Source organism: Pelmatolapia mariae, linkage group LG7, assembly GCF_036321145.2.
Source record: "Pelmatolapia mariae isolate MD_Pm_ZW linkage group LG7, Pm_UMD_F_2, whole genome shotgun sequence".
Lineage (NCBI taxonomy): Eukaryota > Metazoa > Chordata > Actinopteri > Cichliformes > Cichlidae > Pelmatolapia > Pelmatolapia mariae.
The window spans coordinates 24,970,199-24,994,471 of record NC_086233.1 but is presented as its reverse complement, the minus strand read 5'-3'; the positions used below and the strand labels follow the sequence as shown (position 1 = coordinate 24,994,471).

The 24,273-nt window shown below is 39.4% G+C and overlaps 1 protein-coding gene across 2 annotated transcripts; it reads right to left on the bottom strand.

Annotated features, from left to right (window-relative positions):
- Positions 1–2: 2 nt before the first annotated feature.
- Positions 3–23,280, bottom strand: LOC134630866 (bone morphogenetic protein 1-like). 2 transcript variants are annotated; one of them, XM_063478619.1, is made up of 20 exons: positions 23,006–23,280; positions 16,489–16,590; positions 16,227–16,376; positions 15,785–15,902; positions 15,276–15,454; positions 15,058–15,163; positions 14,019–14,143; positions 12,255–12,370; positions 8,900–9,002; positions 8,692–8,808; positions 8,427–8,572; positions 7,831–8,026; positions 7,603–7,728; positions 6,566–6,729; positions 6,201–6,381; positions 4,234–4,359; positions 3,710–3,837; positions 3,420–3,633; positions 2,295–2,545; positions 3–2,204 (listed from the first exon to the last, which is right to left on the bottom strand). In XM_063478619.1, the coding sequence occupies exons 1-20, from the start codon at positions 23,136–23,138 to the stop codon at positions 2,070–2,072; spliced, it is 2,916 nt and encodes a 971-aa protein (XP_063334689.1). In that variant the 5' UTR covers positions 23,139–23,280; the 3' UTR covers positions 3–2,069. The 2 variants fall into 2 exon arrangements, with proteins under 2 accessions (XP_063334689.1, XP_063334690.1); XM_063478620.1 differs by having other exon boundaries at positions 6,566–6,726.
- Positions 23,281–24,273: the final 993 nt, after the last annotated feature.

Here is a 24,273-nt window from a genome sequence, read left to right as displayed (position 1 = left end):
TCTTTTTGTCTGTGTGCACATTTTTGTAACTGAGAAAGTTTTGCACATATTGATCAAAAGCCTGCTACACTAAATGTGTGGCACCAAAGATGTAAAAAGATGTCCGTAATTATATGCACAAGTGTGTTATTTCCAGTATTAAAATGAACAGAACACCTCCATGATCAAACTCCTTAATTCTGCTTTCTATGACTACCTTATGGTACCCTTAAGAGTTCATTAATTAATTTATTCAACCACTTGCAGCGCTATGAATAAATGTTTTACAGTAGGGGGTCACAAGCAAAGAACTGAAATGAACACGTTTGCAGCCTGGAACAAAAAACTGTAAATTGTCCCTTTAATGATGATTGATTGTGCAGAGGGGACAAAATGAAAAAAAATAAATAAATAAATAAATAACTAAAACATGGCCATTGTCACTGCCAGGTTACCCATTTGCTTTAGGCTTCATTTTGAAACCATAATGTTATCGTTATGTTAATGGCCATGTTGCTTTTTTGGAGCAAGAATGTCATATTTGGATTAGTAGGTGGATGCTTGGTTAACAAACTGGATTCATAAATTGTACATGTGCAATGCACACATATATTTGCTAATTAGTTCTAAGTAATTTTAGCACTTCTTGGGTGGCCTAAACCACACATCAAGGCATGCTAGGTCTATTTGTAACAGGTTCCAACAGTAATAACACAGCAGCTAGAGGTTCCCTAACTCCAGTATCCAGATAGATGAGTTAGCTATAAAAAGATTCACCCACCTGCAGTGATGCTGAAGGGGGAAACCATGCACAGAGGCCAAAAGCAATTTATTACCAGGCTGTAAACATGATTCTTGCTTTTGGATGCAGCTTCAAGTGGCTGGTCGAAGAACTGCAGTTTCTTGCTCTTTCAAGTAGGTTTAATTTTATGTGACTGTGTGTCTCCGCAATACACTCAGTTCACCCAATTAGCGAGATTAGATCTGGCTCAGAAAACAAAAGGGGGGCATTAAGTCCCAAATAATCAGAGCAAAGCAGAGAAAGATTGTAGCCAAGAGAAAAATATGTGAAATCGATTTTGATGTAAAAGATGTCAGGCATGGCACAGGTGTGCAGAGGGTTTTTCATACTAAACTACAAACAAAGCTGGATGTTACTTGTGAAAACATCTTTGCAGTCATAGATGAGAAACCATGAAAAGGCTCATCAAGGTGCAGACGTACACACATCTCTCAGTAATTTGAAATTGGGAAAGAAAGTTAGTTGGTTGATTCACCATCAGCTTTCATAAACGTAACTTTGTTCACAACAAAAATCAAACATTTGTCCAAGACGTTAGCGTCCTCTCCGCACGCTCAGCATCAGTGATGATGCAGCTGTAACCACACCCAGCAGGTGATAATTTGCATGCATTTATGCCAAGTTCAGCATAGGAAAAACTTCCCAATTAGCATGTAGTCCAGGATTTTAAGGAATCATTTTTGATCGGGTGAAAAAAAACTTAACTGCTGTGAAGCAACAACAAGACGCTGTAGAGGATGGCTGACATACAACCTCAAAAACTAAACTAATTTAAAGCAAAGCCAGATAAGAATATAATCTTAAATAAGAGATTAGGTATGATTCAAGAATACAGTTTTGCTGATTTCCATACATATTAAGTTAATTTATCAAGTAATATAATACATGAAACTGCATTACATCCAACAGAAGTGATGAAGGTTTCAACCTCAGAGAGAAAAAAGTGACACAGTGGAAATTATGATTAAAATAAAAAGGCAAACTATTATCACAATATATACATTTTACATTTTAAAACAGCGCTCCAATCAGCTCATTACAAGTGGTGCGATTGTATATTTATATATGAAATCATTCAAACTGTTACGGTACAGGACTATATGATGATGAAGAGTGAAGATGTAATGTCTCTGCATGGCTTCAGTCTGTCTAACAGAAGTCAATGTAAAGCGTTTGGGCTGTTGTTTGTGGTATCAACCCATGCATTCACTCCTCGCCAGGAAATGGGTGTGACCAACCAAATGCTAGGGGTGAAGTCTCCATTTAGGTTTGGGGAAGGTTTGGAAAGTCACTTGCTTACGTGTAATGTGTCCTGGAACTTTGTGCTTGTGTAGCGTACATGAAAGCCTTTTTTATTGATGCTGTCATCCGAGTGAAATTTTAGAACAATGGAGTCTCCAGCTGAGTACACGTCCTCTGGGGCCTGAGGAAAAGCAACCGATACAGACAAGTAAATAAACAAATAAATAAAAAATAGAAATTAGTGAGCGAGACTGATTTTATTCAGCCCTACCCCAGATCCGCAGTATCGTCCCAGCCTGGGAGACTTGGTGTCAGCGCCGTCATATAGCTCCACATAATCGTACCCGCAGTCAGCCTCCTCTTCAATTTCAAACACTTGGAAGATGATCTCGACACCGTAACCCTTCTCAGCAGTTACCACCCACAAACAGTCAGAGCCTCCAGGGTAGTTGTTATCTCCAAACTGGGCATGGGAGTACAGATCTTTTGTCTTGACCTCTGCTTTAAAGCTTCCTCCACATTCTGAGAATCCACAACCACAAAATTAGAGGGTCAAAAAGAGGAACTCATAAAAGTTAGGAAGGAATGCAGCTGAATTGTGACATTTTTGAGCTTTTATTCTGTCTTCAAAACACCATTTTACTCTATTTTTGCTTGGTTTTTTTTTTTTCTTTTTTAGCAGAGCAGTATTTTATAGTCTGTTTACTACAGTGGCCCTGAGATGCAAAACAACTTAAGAAAACACAGACAAACAGACAACACTGTAAAAGCAATCAAAACACAAAAGAAGTCGAAGAAAATCTTACAAAACACAAGGTGAATTGAATAAAATACAAAGGAAACTGAACAAAGCAAAATAGAAGCTGAATAAAACATAATAGAAGTTGACCAGAACACAAAGAAAACTGAAAAAAACTAAATCTCTCAAAACACAATGGAAGTTGGAAATGGAAACTGAATCCAACACAAAGGATTCAAAGATTCAAGTGTTTTTGAGGAGATATTAACAGCTGTGGAGGTGATGGAGACCAAAACATGGGAAGGCTTTCACTGAGACGTGTTCAAAGGATTCATTGGTGCTGTGAAAAACATGCAGTGTTATGATTCATATAACACCGTAGATACATGTTTGCTGTTAGCAAAGCAACTGTTAGCTTGTCACTTCCGCAGCTGTTCACTCACATTGGTGTTTTTCCGAAAACGCTTTCACTTGTGAGTTTTTTGTGTGTTTGTTATTGTTTTTTTTTTATTTCCATTGTATTTTTTAAATTTTCTGTTGTCCTTTATTTAACTTCTGATGTGTTTTGAGTGCTTTTGCAGCATTTGTCTATTTGCGTTTTGTGTTTTGTTATGTTGCAGAAGGTTTGACCTCTCAGGGCCACTGTAGTTTGCTCACCTGCTCTGTACGAAGCCTCAAACCCTCTCTTCTGCACAGAGTTGTCGGAGAAGAAACGCAGGAACATTTTGTTGGCGCTGGAGATGACCGGAGAAGGCTTTTTGGTGCCACAAAAGCGTCCCAGAGTCGCGGCGCGATTGTCTCTTCCGTCATAAATCTCCAGATGATCATAAGCGCACTCCAGATGAGCCTCCATGTCGACCTCATTAAAAATCTGGAAATTGTTTCGAGTTAAACTTAAAACGATATAAATGGTTTTGAACAGCTTTAATTTTGGCATCGTGACATACGAGTTTGATTCGATGGCCCGGGGTTGTAGAAAGAGACCAGGTGCAGGCCTTCTTGCTGGGATATTTGTCAGGCCAGTTAGGGCTGGCGATGGTGCCGGACACACTGTTTATCACATGATCACATCCCGCTGTAAAAAAAAACAAAAAAAAGAAAAAGAAAAAACAAAGCAGGATGCAAAACAATGACAGCTGCACATCATTTCCTTTTCTCCAGCACAAGCATCCTCTGAGGTCATGCTGTGGAAAACAGGCCGAACATGTTAACTGTCAAAATGAAAGCAAAACTAAAGCTCCCCTTAAGCAATCCTACTTTCCCACTCAGGCTATTAATAAATAGTCCTAAGGTCATACTTTTGTCTGTAAATATGCAGCAGCTGGTAAAGGGTGTGTTCCCTCTAAAGGGACTACTTCATCTTTAGATAGTAAGTGAATCACAAACGATGGCTTCATGTGTCCACTAGAGAAAAGTAAGGATATATGAGGCCGTACATCACCCTGATGAGTGAACAGTGGACATACTGCACCTTCCTTGCAGTCATGCCTGTTGTCGTGCAGCATGAAGCCCCTGCGGCACTGACAGCTGTAGCTCCCGAAGGTGTTTACACATTCATGCTGGCAGCCTCCATTACCTTTGGAGCACTCATCTATATCTGTTGACATATAATAGAATACAATAGAAACTTTATTGTCACTAGCAAAAAATTCCAGTGACAAACAACGACATACAGATAATGTGGAAGTAATTTTGTAATTTTGCTGTTCATTTTGACACTACTACACATAGTATATATCATTTATAAGGATTTGACTGATGTAAAAATAATTCCCAAGAGTTATATAGAGCTTGCTGATCCTGGTACTCTAGGCAGTTTACATAATACGTTTCGGAATAATCTGAAATAATCAGAATAGAATTTTTTCCCACACTCTAATGTGTGAAAGCAGGCATCAGAAAACATGAAGAACTTATTGGGTCAGACTGAGATTAAGCCTTTCCTCAAGAAGGAAATGTCTGCTACATTAGGCACAGGATTTTAGGATTATATGGCTGCTAGAAATCATATGTTGTCGTACTGTACAGAGTTTAAATGTGCTTTTTAGTGTTGCTTAGGAAAAGTAAATAACTTCAGATAGCTGTTTATCTGATATTGCATAAAAACATGTAATCTGATCATTAGCCAGACTTTAAAAGGGGAACTATTATCATCATTTTCAGTTCCATATTCTGGAAAATTTTCTGCATATTTACAAATTGGGCAATTAGTTTACCATTCAGGTAATGGAGAGGGGCCATTTATATGTGCAGTATTTTTTTAATAATACCTGAAATGGTGATTGTACATTATGATTCTTTTTTAAAAAAATTTATTCTTATTTTCCTAATATTCTTTACAGGTTTTCTCTTTTTTTGAGTAATGTATTTAGACAAATGTCTCTTATATTCTTACGTTTACATATCTGAGATTCTTTTCACATCTTCAGATTTAGATTGTATTATGATTTATGTCGTACAGTCCGATGGTGAGTAAATGCACCGAATGTTTTTTCTGATGTGCACAAACTGGTCTGTGTTCTGAATCACAATAAAGTAGCTATTCTGTTCTGTTCTATTGAAATTTTATGCTTTGATTTTATTGTTATATTATTTGACTAGCTTGATTAAAGGGGCAAAAATAAAGAACTGTAAAAGAAGAGAAAATCCTCAGATTTTGATGTGAATAATAAAAATACACAAGAGGAAGAATGTGTTTACACATGAATACTAAGCATTCTGGGTAAGGTTGTGTAAGATTATATCTCTGTGATACATTATATCTCAATGTGAAGTCAGCGGACTGCATCTTTCTGGTTTTGCTGTTTTCCCTGCACCATACTGTTATTGTCACGGTCCAGCAGACCTGCCTGAGAAATTCTGTTTTGTTTTCTCTTTTTTCTCTCTTCCTCTTTCCCTCTGTCGCCTGGGCGGAGTTCATTGTGGGCTCCCGCCTTTGGCCTACATACCTGGGAGATGAACACCTGCATCTCATTAACTGGCCTCTACTAAAGGGAAGAAGTGAGACTGCTCTTCGCTGGATCGATGCTTGACCTGTGTCAGTGAAATCCTGGCTAGGACACTGCAGTCTAGTTCCTGTGGTTTTGCTTCTTGCATTAACACATTGTTTCCCTGAGTACAGACACCCTGGACCTGCCCTTGTTGCCTACAGAGATTCTGGTGCGAGAGAGGAGTGAGAGACTGGTGAGACACCAAGAGAGACTGAAGAGGAGTGAGAGTGTTCCCCTGCTTTTCCCTGTGGATTCCCTTGAGCCCTGATCCCCGCACCCTTGTATATAGCACTTTGTCACTGTTGCACATTTCACCTGGTGTTTGTGAACAAACCCTCTGTTCTTCCTTTGAGCCAAGGAGTCCCGTGTTTGAGTCCCTCCAGTTACCGTAACAGATATATTTACTCTGCAGTTCCTTCAATACTTTCTAAATCATCAGTCAACTCACCAGAGAAGAAATGAGCCTTGAAGCCTCTCTTGGAGACGGTGTTATCAGACTTAAACTCAATTCTCATGTTGTTCTGCAGGGAGGTGATGACCTCTGGTTTCTCTGCTCCACAGAATTTGCCGTGAAGCTTTGAGTCTGAGCTCAACCCACTGCGCACTTCCACAAAGTCATATTTACACACCTGATGGGAAACACACAGAAATGATCCCTGTTAATAAATGTATTGATGTGCGTCATTCACTTGATGTATTTTTTACACATATATTTTAGCACGAGAGATTTTTATCAGGTATTTATTCCTGCTGAATCATCTTTAACCATGTGTACAAGCATTTTCCTAGCAAATCACAAAAAAACCCACTAACATCATTCCCTTCGGTTTCAAACACATCAAACACCAGGGTGATGCGATACTGAATGGGTGCCACTAGCTGCCAGACACAGTTCTTGTTGGGTGGGTATTCTTTGGGCCAGCCGGGGGTGGTGATGGAGCCATTCAGCTTGGTGATGAATCCACCACAGGCAGCTGCTGGTGGGGCAAAAACACAGATTTAAGTGGTAAAAAAATAAAACAAAACAAAACCCAAAACCCCAGAAACAACAGAAGAAAACAAAAACAAATTCTGAAACTGAATGTTATTTTAAAAAATAATAGAAATAATTAAACTGATGGATTTGAAATTGTGGTACTGGAAATAGAAAAAGACATCCTTAAATTTAACACCATTAGTTACATTATTTGTTATTTTTAAAAATGAGAGTAAACGTCAGCTCCTACTGCTATTTGTGTCTGCAAGCACTTTTAAAACGATGAATCAAGATCTAAGTTCTTAGCGAAGATATAACAGGGGAGTGCTGCCCTCATGTGGTAGAAACAGGAAGCTTCCTTGGAATCATGACTCAACAAGGTAAAAATCTCATTCTAGTACAGGGGTGTCAAACTCAAATATACAGTGGGCCAAAATTCTAAACTGGAACAAAGTCACGGGCTAACATTAATATTTATTGAAAAAAAAATCTTCCTCTAGATATAAGAATGAATCTTTTCTTATGGACTCAAACACGTTTCGCTGAAAAACTGAATATGGAATAAGCAAAGCTTAATACTAAACAATATATATATTATGATTACTGATAAGTTCAGCGTCACATTTCTTCCCAATTCTGATGCTCAAGTTTGAACTTCAGCAGATCATTTTGACCATTTCTTCATGCCTAAATATACTGTCTTGCTGACATGTTTCGATGATTCGATATTTGGTTAATGAGCAGTTAAAGGTGTACATAGTGAGTATATATCATGTAGAGGGAACATATTCGTCAGAGTGTACTTCATATCGTGAAGCAGTGGCATTCTGAAGTTGACAATAATTTAATATGAGCAGTCAGGCTGTAAACTCACTCTCACAGGTGTGTTTGTCAGCTGCCAGCTCATACCCCGGGTCACAAGCACATCTGTAGCTACCCAGTGTGTTCAGACAGCGCTGCTCGCAATTACCATTGTCAGGTCTGGAGCACTCATCCATCTCTAACAAAAGAAAATGGCAATTACTAGTTTTCTGTGCCAGACAAATGCATCAAACAGGTCTCACTGCTGCCAAATTGTTTGCTGCTAAAATGACTTTCTCACCTTTAAAAAAGTTGGCCGCAAACCCAGCTTTGTTGACCGATCCGTCAGATGCAAACTTGAGCCAGAGCTGGTTGGAGGTGCTTTTGATGTCGTCTGGTTTGTCGTACCCGCAGAAACGTCCGAGCAGCGGGCTGCTCTCTGAAGCGCCGTCTCTCACTTCCACGTAGTCGTAGGCACAACTGTCGTGTTTCTCAATCTGCACAGCACGGACACAAAAGTCTGCTAATAGACATTACAGCAGAGGATTGTGAAGTCTGTCCAAAGCGTCATCCTCGCCATCCACAAACAATAAAAGTGAGACGGGGTTTTTTTTCTCCTGACACTCTGTAGAGTTTCCAAAGTCTAAAAAAGTTGCTATAGTACTATAGTATAGTAGGTAATTATTTAACAAGTTTAATAAAACAAATTCCAACATAGCAGCACATTAAAATCTTTGCAAATTAGCTAAGACTGTTTTAAATCTTTTCAAACCAAAAGCAGGTTGGCCATTCCTCTCTATATGCCAACTGCACCACTCACTGCAGGGACCACCTTTTAATTTTATTTGCTAGCACATTGCCAGAATGCAGCAATAACAACAAAAGAGGTAATTTTACCTCAAATGACTGAAAGGAGAGGCCAACATCAAACCCCTCTGCCACTGTGATTTTCCACACACACTCTTTGTTGGACTGGTATTCATCGGGATAATTAGGCGACTGGATCTGGCCGCTCTCCCGCTTCACCTCTCCTCCACAGATGGCTGCGCAGGAGGTGAGAAGTAACATAAGCAGCAGTTGATTACAATCACAGACTTGCTTTCATATGGCTAAATTCACATCTGTACCAAAAGGAGATGCACGGGAAAGCTGAGCGATGTACCTTCATAAATAGCTGAAAATCCTTTGCCCACCCAGCTGCTGCTGCTCCTGAATTCAATCCACAGTCGGCTGTCGGTCGAGATAATCTGAGCTGGAAGTGTGTCTCCACAAAAACGCCCTGCAAAAGTGCAAAAAAAAAAAAAAAAAAAAAAAATACTGTCATTTCCTCTCGGTAAGAACTTCACATTAGAGACACAAGTAAAACAGACCTTTTAGAGGAGCCTTCCTCCAGAAGCCGTCCCGGACTTCGACATGGTCGTACCAGCACAAGTGACTCCTGAAGAGGTCCATGGACGTAAAATTGAGAACAATCTAAGATGCAGAGGAGACAGAAGGACACCAGGGTGTTAGCAAATGATCTGGCATCAAGATTCTACATTTGTGTCGTCCCAAAAGAGCTAAAAAAAAAAGGTGGAAGGTGATACAAATTCATTTGGGTTGTGCTAGAAGAAATCTACCAAATCAAAATGTGGGAACGTGTGGTGGCCAGAGATAGGCAGCAACGCGTTACTGTAATCCGATTACTTTTTTCAAGTAACGAGTAAAGTAAGGGATTACTATTGCAAAAAAGGTAATTAGATTACTGTTACTTTCCCGTAAGCACGCTGCGTTATTGCGTCACTAAAACTGTGATTTTTTTGCAAGAGTGTCTCATGACAATGATGTGAGTGTGACGTTCGGGGCAACAGCTGTGTGCAGATCAACAATGGATAATATAACGAGTGCGGCAGAGAGTATGAGCGTGCAGCGTTTAAAGAGTGGAAGTACTGACCTTACTTTGAGTTTGATTCCGTAAAAAGTGACAAAAACATTAGCGTCCGCTGCTCACTGCGTGGGAAGAAAACTTCTTTTTAGAGCGAAAAAAACCCTAAACTTCCGAGCAAGCACCGACAGTACACTGCCACGGGAACGTGAAACTCCCAGATCCTTCCACTGACCGCTACGACACACCTGCACCAGGGCAAACCTCCGCCTGCCCCACTCCTGCTATACAGGTGAAAATAGAGCAACAAGCAATGTTCCCTCTAATTTTTCATGTGTCTGAGCGAACACACAAACTCCCTGAGTGGCCCCTTGGACCACAATGAGCAACATTAGACGTGTGCACTGTGGTCACGCCAGCATCGAATCCATCCAAGTTACATGGTTTATTAAAAGAATCAAATTACAGCATTTACATTTATGTTAGACTACTTTTAATTAACTGCTTTAGCCCACTTACAATGAAAATTTAAAAAAAAATCTTGTTCATGACCTGTGTAGTATGTTTTTCTTTTTTTCTTTTTTTATAAAGCTCTGACTTGTATTATGAGTATGAGTCTGTGGTCTGGGAGAGAGTCCTGTAACTCTCTGTCTGCAAAATACAGGATATAATGACCAACGTTGGGCAATTAAATATATAGTTACTTCTTCAAAAAAGTAACTGAGTTATGCAAACAACAAAGTTTTTTTGCAGCTGTTTACCTAAAAATGCAGCCAAGGCGTTTTTTTAAAATAAACATTTCAAACTATTTACAGAACAATCAGCTGTTCTGCATCAAATTTGATGCCACACAAATTATTTGTGCCACTCCAAAAAATTATTTCTGTCCACTATGAGATAAAGGAGAACAACAGCCTGATACCTGCAGGCCTGACAACAGGAGATGTATCACTCCTGTAACACCTGTAACATATTCAGCAGTCGCCTCATTGTTCTGACACACACAACAAAACTATTGACTACACTACACACTAACTACACAAGATACACAAGATTTGCGCTAAACGTCGCAAATCTCTCACATCTCAAAACACCGCCGTCACTCCTAAAACTTCCGCCCTTCCTAAACAACTAAATGCCATGTTGCCATATCATTTTTTGATTGGTCGACATGGTACATTTTTCAACGAATAGGAAAGTGTGGGTTTTTTTGGTTTTGTTTTTGCTCACAGGCTTTCGAGCGTTTTCCTTATAAAACGCAGTTTTTACCGTTTCTTCCCGCAGTAAATATAAACAATGATAGTATTGAGGAAGAAAACCAAACATTGCATATGTTTTTTCATAACTCTGGTTTTACGTGGCCTATCAACACAATTTAAAAACTGGTATAAAGGCCACACCTTTTCCGTCAATTGTTCCGTCTGTCCTGCTCACATCTCCAATGGTTGTACACGTACATGGCTTCACTCCACATCAGCCACGCGGCTTTGCTAGCTAAAACACTGGTGTCGGGACATAAGGACGCTGTCATAGCCTGTCAACAACGTTGATTAGCTGCGTATATACGAATGTAAAGATTTCCAAAATCACAAGGGAAGTGTTTCTGGGGAGACAATAACCCGACGGACCAGTTGCAGGAACCCAAAACATCGTAGGCATATTTTATCATGATTCATTTAATACTGATGACGGATTTTTAGGCTAATAGTTAGGCTAACACACTTACCTCTCATCTTTTCTTTCCTCACAAACAAGTGTCTCCCAGCACAATTCTTAGCATATTTTGGTTCCTGCAACTGGTCCGTTGGGTTATTGTCCCCCCAGAAACACTTCCCTTGTGCTTTTGGAAATCTGTTTTTTCCTGTTTCTGTTTTCTTTTTTCCTATTTCCGTTGTTGTTTTTCCTATTTCCGTTGTGTTTTGTGTGCTTTTACAGCGTTTTTCTTATTGCTGGTGTTTTCTTAAGTTGCAGTACGTTTGGCCTCTCAGGGCCACCGTAGTACGACTCATTGTGTTGACGCCTTGTGAATAAGAGCAACCAAAAGTAGCTATTATATGAATGAAATAACTAGACTGACTTAGCCATATTCACCTCCACATCCATGTGGCTAAATTAGAAACACCAATCAGCCCAAACAAATGAGAAAAAAACAAAAAACATATGACTTGGTCACTAATTTATTTGAGAAAATTCTTTCAATATTATACATCTGCGATTGGGAAACTTGTTAACTTAGCAGAAGAAGTAAAAATGATGGTTGCAGTCCATGTGCTGTGAATGCTTGCTAACTGATATGGAGCATTAATGCAAAACTTAATGGACCTCATTTGAACTTTACTCAAGTCCTCCTTGCAGAACAGCTTCAACTGTAATGCGTGCGTTATAGTTTCTGCATCTGCTGAAGTTCAAGTGGCATGAATTTCTTCTTCAGATGGCGAGGCTCCGTGCAGATGTCTGCATGCCTGCCAAGTTTTCCCATGCTAAGTTTTTCCTTGTGACTTGAGAAGTCACTTGAAGAAACTACATAACAATCCACTAACTACTCATGGGCCCTTATGCATAAATAAGCATAAATAAGAATGACTGCTCATTTGTGGTATCTGCAGCTATCTGTGTCTGTATTCCCTGGATAGATGTTAGTGGATTTCCTCACATTAACTGAAACATTAGGGCTTTGAATTGGCAGTTTGAAAAATAAATTATGATTCTTTGATGTGTTTAAGATCATTATCTTGTCGCACTACCACTTTATCTTTTGATTTAGCTCATGATCACTGTAGATAAACACTTTATAAATTAATTAGGTGAGTAACCATGCTGATCATGCCCTTATGGAGCTAATGCTTCCACATATTGAGTACCTTCTCTCCAGGAGTGACAGAAATCCTCCAGACACAGTGGGTGTATGCCGAGTATCCATTGGGGAAACCAGGGGAAGAGAAGTTTCCAGAACTGTCCTGCAGACTTTCCCCACACTCTGTCACAATAGGAGATTATTTAAAATACATTTAACTAAGGACTGAAAATGGAAAGAGTTTATGTGAGGAAAGAAACATTGCATAGCCTTGACTGATCATCTGATTGGTGTTCAGGTACAAAAAAAAACTGTTCACCAAGCACTTTGTTTTAGGGAGAAATAATATAATTTATTATCAATTTATTTAAACCAGTGATGATTAACTCTCAGTCATGAGTGCCTCACAAGCACAAAATTAGTAGAAATGATAAATGAGTTCCATGTCGTGCTTCAAGCAGGTTGTACAATGGGGATAAAAACATATAATCTCCTCTGATTTTTAGCACATCTTGAAGCTATGCAAGAGGATTAGGGCCCCTGAAAGAAAAAAAAAGTGGGTACATCTTTTTTTTTTTCAGAATTCTGAGAAAAAAGTGAGAATTCTGGAAAAGAAAAAAAAAGATGTGCCCACTTTTTTTTCCCAGTGACCCTAATCCTTCCTCTTCTGTATGAAACAGTCCATGGTGCATATAATAATAAAAGCACTTTTACTTTTAACCTGTGACAGTAGAGATGAGACTTTTCATTATGCCACCATCAGGTTGAAACGGCCGTTTCAACTTGAAAACTACCACTAACTAAATAAAACAGAAATGAAAAGGATCCAGGAGTGTTAGAGTTTTTAGGAATCTTAAACCACATGCCTTATCTATATCAGAATTCCCTAAAGAGTGAGCAGCTTTATATTTTCATTTCTCAATTGCAGTTACAGTATGCAACACAGTTGCTGTCTGCACTGTCCTGCAGTTAGAAACCATCAGTGTGAAGAGCGTCTCTAAGTAAAACATAAAAGCTATTATCCAGACTATCCAGCTACGTGGATAGTCTGTTGGCCTTGCAAGTGAGCAGCTGCTATAATTGGTTCGATAGAGAGGAGGGGCGACACTCCTGTGTGTCTAAAGATCAACCTTAACCTGACCATCGTTCACTGCGTCATTCTCAGCTAGAACATGAGGCCCACGAGTCTGTGAAACATATTAGTGAGCCGAGTAATTTTCACATATTTATTGACGCAGGAACTCCAAAGGTCTGCTGATGATCTCAGTAAATGGATCAACAGCAGGCGTCTGCCTGGAAATGTGGGTAAATGAGTGTGACGCACTCCAGAAGACACTCTGCAAGAAAGCAGATAAAATACGGCATCGAGACTGTTTTCTTAGAAATGTACTGCAGTGAAATATTTATTAATTCTTTCTTTAAACTGACAGCATTTGGTGTTGCTGTATTTTGACAAGATTTCATATTAGATATTGAAGTCGGCACAGCTGTCCAAATAGCATGAAGTGGACGGGGGATTTAATTTTGGCATCTTAAACCGTTTGTGTTGTTGTGTTTGATCGTAGAAGAATTTTATCCAAGAGTAAAATTATATTATTTATCCTGAATATGGAGGTTTTTGTTCCATGGTTTTATGCTCTATTTAATATCAAGCAAGAATTCCTGAACCTTTTTTGTTAAGCCTTTGTTTTCGTTTGACAAGGGTAGAGAAGTTTTATCTTCAGTTAGACCAGTTACTTTTAAATTAATGAATAATAAAAGTATAAAGGCCACATGGGATTTCATTATATAGTTTGGTGAGTATAGCCTCTCTACATCAAATTTAGCTTACTTGCGCATTTGTAGAGTTTGCAGGCCTGTGCAATGTCTCCTTTACTGAGCTTGGTCCTCTGCCCAATAGACGGCCTGACTCCATTGACATCATAACGGGGCAAGATTGTGTCTAAGAAGATGCCTCTGTTTCAGAAAAACCACAGCAAAGAATCCAGTGACAACACTTAAAGCCTGAAGAGAAAAAAAACATCTTCTAACTTCTAACTTTTACTGATGTGCAAGAAGATCTGAGTTTCAGAGGTTTTAAGCTGAAGGATCGATGAAATCTACATGATTTTTCTGATGTACCTCCTGTTCAAAACCTTGATTTATTGATTGTGATAATCTCTCACTGAGTTTGGAGCTCCCACCCTGCAGTTCCCATGGTGATGCACCCATGAATGACAAGCATGTGCAAACAGAGCACTCTGAATGGGGCCTTTCGCCGGTGCCAGCAGGCTCAGTGGAGCCCGCTCCTGAATGCCAGAGTAAAAGGCCACTCCACCCCAAATTGTTTGACAAAGACTGAACTGCCGGGCCTTTTTTTAGCTTGGCATGCCTCCATGACCCAGACCTGCAATGTGGTTATGGGGGTAAAAAACCAAAACACCGAGAAACTGAAAGGGGCAACGACATGCATGGGAGAGAAACAAAAAAGGAGACTAGTGTGGAATCGCTTCTGTAACAATACAGGACAAATCCCCCAGAGGTTTCCTGTGAGGCATGCTAAACAGAGCTGACTCAAGGGACAAACACCAGGTCAGGGTAATAGCCCTGTTAGATAATCAGAAACAAGCTTGGTGATGATGACACGTGGGGCTAGTCAGGCTAGTGTGTTTGCAGTTTGGAGGCAGGCAGAGAAAATCATGAATTTAAGAGATATTTAACGATTAACTGCCGTAAGAAAGGTTTTTAATTGCCTGTTAATGTGAATACAGTAAAGCTAAAAGTGTAAATGTTCAGAAAAAAACACAAAAACAAAAGAAAAAAAGCTTACATTTCTGTTGAGAATATACTAACTTTAGGAGATAAAACATGAAGCAAAAAAACACGCCAACCTGGAAAATGTATTCCTTGCGTAATGCATGATGCTGCCAAAGTCGTATACCTCTCCCAGTGAGTCGACCTCTCCTGGTTCCATCTTCAGGAAGTTATACTCCTGCCCTTTTGATGGACAAACAGGCAAAGAACTAAATGCAATGACAAACATCTGCAGCATCAGTAAGCATTCCCACGTATTTATTTCATCCTCAACGCACGCATGCAGTAAGAGTACCTTGTTGAATGTTGTCTCTGATGATGCTTACATGCTCATCACGGTCTGGACGTGTGTGTTCATGCCAGAAGCCAATCACGTGGCCGAGTTCATGCACAACGATGCCAAACTTATCACAGTTTTTTCCTATAGAGATAGCCTGAGGGCCGCCACCTCTCCTCCCCACATAGGAGCAACACCTGCCGGTCAGCGACACTATTCAGGTCCACATCCTGTTTTTATCCCCCCCCCCATGTTTTTAACAAGTTAACTATAAAGAGAGGTATATGGCCACTTTTAAAGAAAGTATTCAGTCTGAGCTTTCCATCTTTTATATACAGTCTATGTTTTCTGAATAGAAAACAGTGGAAACAATAAATCTGGTAAAATAATAATAATAATAAATGAATAAGAGCTCCAATAATTTTAGTTTAGATCATTGTGCGATTTTCTAAGCCAATAAGCTGAGACAAACACTTCTGTTAAAAAAACAATGACATCATAAAAATGGTGACACGCTCCCAACTTACCCACAAGGTCTGTAAGTGAAAACAATGTAGCTTTCTTCAGTCGCCCTCTCTGTGAACGTTACACAAGTGTGTTTCTCCCAGTGACGCATTGCCTGACGGAAAATGGCTCGCTGACTGCCTGAAAGGAAACTCTGAATTAGACGTTGACAGTTTCAGGATGTCCAAGCTGCACATGGCAACGAAGACTCCTTAAAGCAGTGGTTTTTAAATGTTTTTGTGCCTAATGCACACTACAGGGCAAGCCGAAGATTTCGAGGCCCAGCAAGTCTGCAGAAAATAACCTCTATGCCATCTGGTATGTTGTCAGTTCTTTTTGATTGAATTGTCAGGTGGATGCACTGTTAAGCATTACACCTAAAATTCATTTGCTTTTCAATATCCTGCATCCATCCTATCATGGTGAAATCAGATGTAAGACTTATTGTTGTCCACCAAAGCTCACCACTGAAATTTCCGCTGATCACATAGGGGATGATACCATCAGGCCATACTCGCTCAGGTCTGGCGGTGGCTGCTCTCCTCTGTCGACGGAGGCTCAGTCTGTCAGCAGTCCTCTCACTCCTTCTGTTTTCACTGGAAGTGGAACTGTTAGCTGTAAAAGATAGATAGGAAGTTCAGGGGAGTTTGCTTTGATTATGATCCCCTTATTTGCACATTCAGTTTGAATTCCTAACATATTAGTTGGGTTTTCTCTGTTTTGACACCTGAGTTTGTGTGGTTGCTCTGGACAGCGTGCTGTGCATCATCAGCTCCTTTGAATAAGCGGAGGTCGTCTTCATCCAGTGCGATGTCTCCCAAAAAGGCAGCTATGAGGATAAAAGTTCTCCGATAAATTAAAGATATATAACTTTGTGTTAAAGTGACAGGGAGGAGAATTTTAGAAAGCACTTCTTAAAGAGCAGTCACACAACAACACGAGCATAAAGTCGCTGATATCAAAAGTCTCTGATTAGAGAGCAAAAGGTTTTAATTTTTTGTTTTATTTTCTCAACCCCTTTCTACGTTTGTCTTTTCCCCTTCTTTGTGTTTTTGTCCTCATTCGATTACATTTTTTAGAGCTGCTATTTCTTCTTGTGGTTTGCTCATGTTCACCTCTTCCTGCTTGCCTTATTTTGTCTTTTATGTTTTGACTCTTCTTATTAGTTTGTCCTTCAGTGGGACTTTTATTGGATTGTCTCATCTACTTTAACAAGTTTATTAAAGTCATCTCTTTTTGTAACCTGCCCTTGGCTCACAAACTAAAACATATCTGAGGACTGTTGGTGTCCTTTTAAAGGAAGGAAGGAAGATGTGAACTGAATACATTACAGGACTGTGACCGTGCTGAACTGGAGTTTGCAGGACTGCTGAATAGCAACTGAAATGGGTGCATACAGTAGAAATTTAATTATTAAATCAGTTGGTCCCCCCCCCCCACCCCCTGCTATTCAGTGTTTAGCAACTGATCAGTTGTGACCAGCTGATTGACCGGATCAGTGTACTCTTGTGCGTATTTGTGTGTGTGTGTGTGTGTGTGTGTGTGTGTGTGTGTGTGTGTGTGTGTGTGTGTGTGTGTGTGTGTGTGTGTTCATATCTGACATATCAGTATGATATCTGACTTTTTTTCATCCACACAAGCTGCAAAGTTTGGACTTCTAAATACAGTAGCGTGCAAAACGTTTGAGCCACCACCCATTTCTTTATGCTTTGCTTCCAAGGAGCCAGACTGTCGTAATTCTTTAAAGTGGTCGTGAGCAAGTCTTTTTTTTTTTTACACATTGCTTTTCACTCATTTTTTCTTCCAGTTCTTGTACCAGACCATTTTCACAGGACTGTTTCTCTTTGTTTGTCTGTTTATTTGTTTAAGCCACTTACCACTGACCTATTACTCATTCAAGCACAAAAAAGTCACTTAACAAGGGGTGAACCAGTGTTGTGTCTGCACATGACAAACAACTTAGCAAAGAACCTATTTTAAATTGTATCTTCAGGCACTTTGCTACTAGGAGCTTGTTGTAAAATGAATAATTAAATAAAAATCCTCCAATTTCTTTAGTTGAATCCATGAAAAATACCAAAGATCGCACAGTTTGATAGATAGAAAATACGATTTTTGCATCAACCAGCTATCAGCTGATATCTCTGCATAAGATGCACCATGTCTAACTAAACTAAGTAAACTGCACAAGTGGAAGAAAAACAAAGAGTGGAAGGCCAAAAAACTATCTACAACAGATGAACAGCAACTGAAAGTCATGTCCTTAAGAAATAGGAAAAAACATCCAGAAAGGCCCTGACACGGGATCTGAGAGACACATCTGGCTCTTCAGTTGATTCATCTACTGTTCACTGAAGCTTCATCAGAAATGGTCTCAGTGGAAGGACAGCTGTCAATAAGCCATTATTAGGAAAAAGAAACAGAAAGGAAATTATCAAATTATCAAGATATATGGAGGGGGTCAGGAGGTGAGGGAACGGTGTGTCTACAGCTGTCTGTAAAACACAGTGGAGGCGCTGTCATGGTTTGGAGCTGCATTTTAGTCAGTGGTGATGGAGATCTTGTCAAAATTTGTGGAATTATGAACATAGAAAAATACCACTAGAACTATTCCTGAAGACTACATAAAGAAAGTACAAAAAACCTGACTAAGACTCAGACTGTGTTAAAGAATAAAGATGGTCAGAGCAAATATTGACTTTCAAACTTATTAAAATTGCACTCATTTTTTTTACCTTATATACTGGCTCTCCATGTATTCTTGCTTCAATAAATCACTACACATATTTTCCATACCACAATATAAAGAAATGAGCATTGGCTCTTTCATACAAGTCTGTATATAAAATGCTAACAGCAGATAAAATGGACTGATTTTACACTTTGACACACAAAACGAGTGAACTCCACAAATTCACAGAGGTAAATGCCCCAGAGGTAGATTTTTAAAGGTCTCATCAACTTTTCTGCAATACCTTAAAAAAAAAGAAAAAGAAAAAAACCAAGTTGCGTCACTACAGGATTTCTTACAAAGTCAGCAGTGCAGCAAACACAGTAGAAGACAAAAGTGGTGAAACAGCTTCAAGATATGACATACAGTCAGGTCCATAAATATTGGGACATCGACACAATTCTAACATTTTTGGCTCTATACACCACCACAATGGATTCCAAATGAAACGAACAAGATGTGCTTTAACTGCAGACTGTCAGCTTTTATTTGAGGGTTTTTACATCCAAATCAGGTGAACAGTATAGGAATTATGACAGTTTGTATATGTGCCTCCCACTTCTTAAGGGACCAAAAGTAATGGGACAATTGGCTTCTCAGCTGTTCCATGGCCAGGTGTGTGTTATTCCCTCATTACCCCAATTACAATGAACAAATAAAAGGTCCAGAGTTCATTTCAAGTGTGCTGTTTGCTTTTTGAACCTGTTGCTGTCAACTGCCAGGATGAGATCCAAAGAGCTGTCACTACCAGTGAAGCAAGCCATCATTAGGCTGAAAAAAACAAAACAAACCCATCAGAGAGATTGCAAAAACATCAGGCGTGGCCAAAACAACTGTTTAGAACATTCCCAAAAAGAAGGAACGCACTGGTGAGCTCAGCAACACCAAAAGACTAGGAAGACCACGGGACACAACTGTGGTGGATGACCAAAGAATCCTTTCCCTGGTGAAGAAAACACCCTTCACAACAGTTGGCCAGATCAAGAACACTCTCTAGGAGGCAGGTGTATGTGCGTCAGAGTCAACAATCAAGAGAAGACTCCACCAGTGTGAATACAGAGGGTTCACCACAAGATGTAAACCTTTGGTGAGCCCCAAAAACAGGCAGGCCAGATTAGAGTTTGCCAAACGACATCTGAAAAAGCCGTCGCAGTTCTGGAACAACATCCTATGGACAGATGAGACCAACATCAACTTGTACCAGAGTGATGGGAAGAGAAGAGTATGGAGAAGGAAAGGAACTGCTCATGATCCTAAGCATACCACCTCATCAGTGAAGCATTGTGGTGGAAGTGTCATGGCGTGGGCATGTATGGCTGCCAGTGGAACTTGTTCTCTTGTATTTATTGATGATGTGACTGCTGACAAAAGCAGCACAATGAATTCTGAAGTGTTTCGTGCAATATTATCTGCTCATATTCAGACAAATGCTTCAAAACTCATTGGACGGCGCTTCACAGTGCAGGTGGACAACAACCCAAAGCATACTGCAAAAGCAACCAAAGAGTTTTTGAAGGGAAAGAAGTGGACTGTTTTGCAATGGCCAAGTCAATCACCTGACCTGAATCCGATTGAGCATGTATTTCACTTGCTGAAGACAAAACTGAAGGGAAAATGCCCCAAGAACAAGCAGGAACTGAAGACTGCTGCAGTAGAGGCCTGGCAGAGCATCACCAGGGATGAAACCCGGCGTCTGGTGATGTCTATGTGTTCCAGACTTCAGGCTGTGATTGACTGTAAAGGATTTGCAACCAAGTATTAAAAAATGAATGTTTGATTTATGGTTCTTATTCTGTCCCATTACTTTTGGTCCCTCAAGAAGTGGGAGGCACATTTGCAAACTGTTGTAATTCCTACACCGTTCACCTGATTTGGATGTAAATACCCTCAAATAAAAGCTGACACTTTGCAGTTAAACCATGTCTTGTTCGTTTCATTTGGAATCCATTGTGGTGGTGTATGGAGCCAAAAATGTTAGAATTGTGTCGATGTCCCAATATTTATGGACCTGACTGTAGCTCAGTGTCAGCTGCAGAGAACTGTTAAAGAAGAGTCTGACAGAAAACTGGGCTCTAACAGGCCGTGGGGAAGTGAACGAAGAAACGCTAAACTTCTATGCTGAACTACAAGATTAGCTACAAAACATCTTCCAGTGGCCAACAAAGGTGAGAGTGAGGAACACAATTAAGGGTTGTAGATAACTTCCAAAACTCAAAGATGACATGACACGCTCTTTGAAAAATAATATCCGTCATATTGGCCAAGCAGAGCTGCTCACTTGAGTCTTTCCCTCTAAATACCTCATTTAACAGCGTGATGTAACAACCTTTGAAAGTACAAATGAAAAGAGGTAGTGGGCCCTGTGTCAGCCTTTGAAGTAAACTTACTCAAGCAAAGGGTGACTGTAAATGACTGTCACCCCTGCAGTGCGCACCCCATGCTCTGGAGCTCGAGGGATTTCACCACAGTCCAGCTGAGGGTTGTGCTGGCACGGCCTCAGTGACCTCAAGTCTCCAGGCAACTCCCTCAGAGTGGAAGAGTGGTCTGTTTTGAAAGCTTCAGAAGTCACAAGTGAAAAAGGAACCCCAACCTGCTGGAGGCCCAGGATAACTGCAGTGAACTGTTTGTCATGTTGGATGATGGAAATCTTTTCTTTTATATATATATATATACTGCCTGGATGTCCTTTACCAATATAGCATAATATGACATTAAACATTTTTTGTTTTAATGGGATTTTCCCCCTCTCAATAAATGTTAAACATGAGGAACACGTTCTTCTTCATGACTGCTGCAGTCCTCTGTGGCAGACTGGATGTCGGCTTCTGTGGTAAATCCTGATTGATGACCATCCATTCCTGGCTTGTCAGTGCACCAAGTTGATCACAACAATGATCATAATCACATTCATGCATGATGGAGCGCCATGTCACAAGCCAAAAGCGAGTCGAAAGTGCCTCGATAATCATCAAATTAACATTTTCGATCCAATACCAGGAAACTCTCCAGACCAAGAGTTTATGCCTTAGCGAGACCTTAAAAAAGTGGATGGACAAGCAGAAGCTCACATACTGGGAACATCCTGGAGTTTGGATCACCATCAAACGGGATTTGGCCCGGAGGCTGATATCCAACACGCCGTGGAGAATTGCAGAAGTTATGAAGAAGGGTCAGCATTGTAAATACTGACTCTTTGTAAAAATTTATTTTGTTTAACAATAAAAGTCTTTGAAACTCATAAAATGCTTATGATTGTTCTTCATCATCAAAAGAAGTAAAAATGTAACAAAAAAAGTAACAAAAACCAAAGTGTGTGAAACGTAAAACCTGTGCCATTGCCTAAACTTCTAGTTATGACAGTGCAACCTGTTTATATTAAAAACACAGACATGTACCATGTACCACTGCACTTATGTTAATTGAAAGTTATGGTATTGTCTTGACTGCAGGTATTTAAAGTTACTCTTCATTGCATTTAAAAAACAACTACTATACTTTAACACATTAATTTCAACAGATGCAGTTTCTTGCATCTTGCTCACAATACTCTGTCGTTATATTAAGGAAATATGGCATTACTTTATTTTGGAGCATGTATTATTTTAACATTCTCTACCAGAATACTAATGTTAATATTACTGTTATTTTACATGACAGACCTTTGAAGTGTAACAAAATTTACACTGTTAAACACTAAAATTGAAAACATTGAAAATACAGTAATAATAGTTGTTTTTCTTTTTAACGTATAACATGATTAAAAGAACAATTATTTCACTAAATAAATTAATTTGGAGTACATACTGTGCTGTGTCTATAGCGTCACTGTCACCTCTGCATCTCTTTCTTACAACCGAGTAAAGATAAAAACATGCTTGCTTTACTTTGAAAGAAAAAACATATCAACATATTAATAAGTGCAAACAAAAAAATAATTGGTCGAACTTTTTCAGTACAGAAAGTCTACATTTGACTTTAAAAGTAGTCCTTTTTGTAAAAACCACTGCATTTTGCAATGGCACAATCGTTTTGTTTGTCTTTTAAAACTGCATTTACACCATTTTCATGTCGTTTAACAGTTTTTTTTTTTTTTACTTCTTATTAAACTTGATTTAATAGCTTTAGGTTAAAAAAAAAATCACTTTTTGTTCCAGAGGATGTAAAACATTTACACTTTTTTGTATTTGAACATATTGTGTAACATCTTCACAATCGATTAGCTGCTATTCTAAATATTTTCAAACAACAATAAAATGTAAAAAAAAAAAAAAAATGTAAATATTATTTTTGAACTGAAAATATTTTCCATGGTTTAAAGCTTATTTACATCCAGTCTTCACACCTATTAAGCTGAGAGCATCATTTTTTCTTCTTTTAAAGGTTTATCCTTTAATAAACATCTAGCTCTTCTCACAGGGATTGGAGCCTTCAAGACTTCGAGCTGTTGGCCAAAAATACACCAATAACACACAACAAGAGAAGGAGGTATCATGTACAGTAATATGGACAGTACCGGCTTTACATGGATCCTTGTAGTCGATTTCGTCCCCGAGGTCAGTAAAAGTTGCGTCCACAGTCTCCCAATCAGCCGCCAGAGGAACGCAAAGACCGCACAGCAGGAACAAAAATCTAGGGACGACTTCCATTGCCTTTGATCAAATATGCAGAGGAGGTAAAGTTTGTAATTGTGCTGCAGTAAGAGAAAAAGGCGCTGAAAAGACTCTCCTGCCCAGCGGCGCTGTTTCCTCACGTCTCCATGCTGCTGCAGTGATTTCGCTGGCATCCAGCACCGAGCGCACAGCAACGCACACACCCATGCCTCTGAAGCTAGAGAGGTGCTTCACCTGCTGTCAGGTGACTTAGGGGGCTTTACATCGGACGTAAGCGCGGGTAAAATCCGTGTCATTTCTTTCTGTGTTAATAAACATGTTAGAAACATTTAAAATTAAAGGGGAAAAAACACCTATAGCAGGAACACAAAGCTGACATGTAGCCCATCCTGTATTTGTGCACTACAACTGTTTCTCGACAACCTACATCGGTTAAATAAGAGAGACTGGGTCGTGTTTGTGTAACAGAATCCCGATACTGTTTATGCCTCAGAGACTATCACAAGGTGCTGATTCCTGACCCGCTACACCACCTGCAGGCTACAGGGTCCACTCACAGCTCTGAAATGCGGGAATACTGACTCAGCAGTTAAGAGAGGAGCTGACTCATAACTGAAGCTAAGGGAAATTTAAAAAAACAAAACAAAAAAAACGTTTTTTGTTTTTTGTTTTTTTGCCAAAAGACTTACTATCCTTCTTATCTAATTTCCCAAAACAAACAAAAGAACTGTCTATTTATTTATATTTATTTACATAACGTACAGTAGGTTTCAAAACTTTCTGAAAGGTTCACTGTAGTGATACTGATAGAAGAGGACTTCTATCACGAGTGATTTAACATAAAATAATAATAATAATAATAATAATAATAATAATAATAATAATAATAATAATCTGGCACATTAATCCTGTAAGACACTTAGGAGCAGCTGGAAAAGGCATCCAGCTGCTCCAGAGGACTGAGGGATGAGGCAAAGACTGGAAATCAGACCAAGGGCACCTGGTGGAAAGGTGGGAGATGAAATACACTCAAGAAAGCATGCGAAATTATATATATATTCCAGAGCTTACTAAATATAATAAAATCCAACAATCGTGTTTTTGAAATTCCTACATAACAGAAATATAAAAAAAAAATTTATTGTTAATGACTGCTAATTTGTTGAGTGTG

What these genes read in the sequence shown, in the direction of transcription:
- LOC134630866 (XM_063478619.1), bottom strand. Translation starts at nt 23,138, where the DNA reads ATGGAAGTCGTCCCTAGATTTTTGTTCCTGCTGTGCGGTCTTTGCGTT. An exon ending in CAGAGACAACATTCAACAAG is followed by an intron (nt 15,164 to 15,275) that starts GTACTCTTACTG and finishes GTCCATCAAAAG; the next exon opens with GGCAGGAGTATAACTTCCTG. An exon ending in CTGTCACTCCTGGAGAGAAG is followed by an intron (nt 9,003 to 12,254) that starts GTACTCAATATG and finishes TCTGCATCTTAG; the next exon opens with ATTGTTCTCAATTTTACGTC.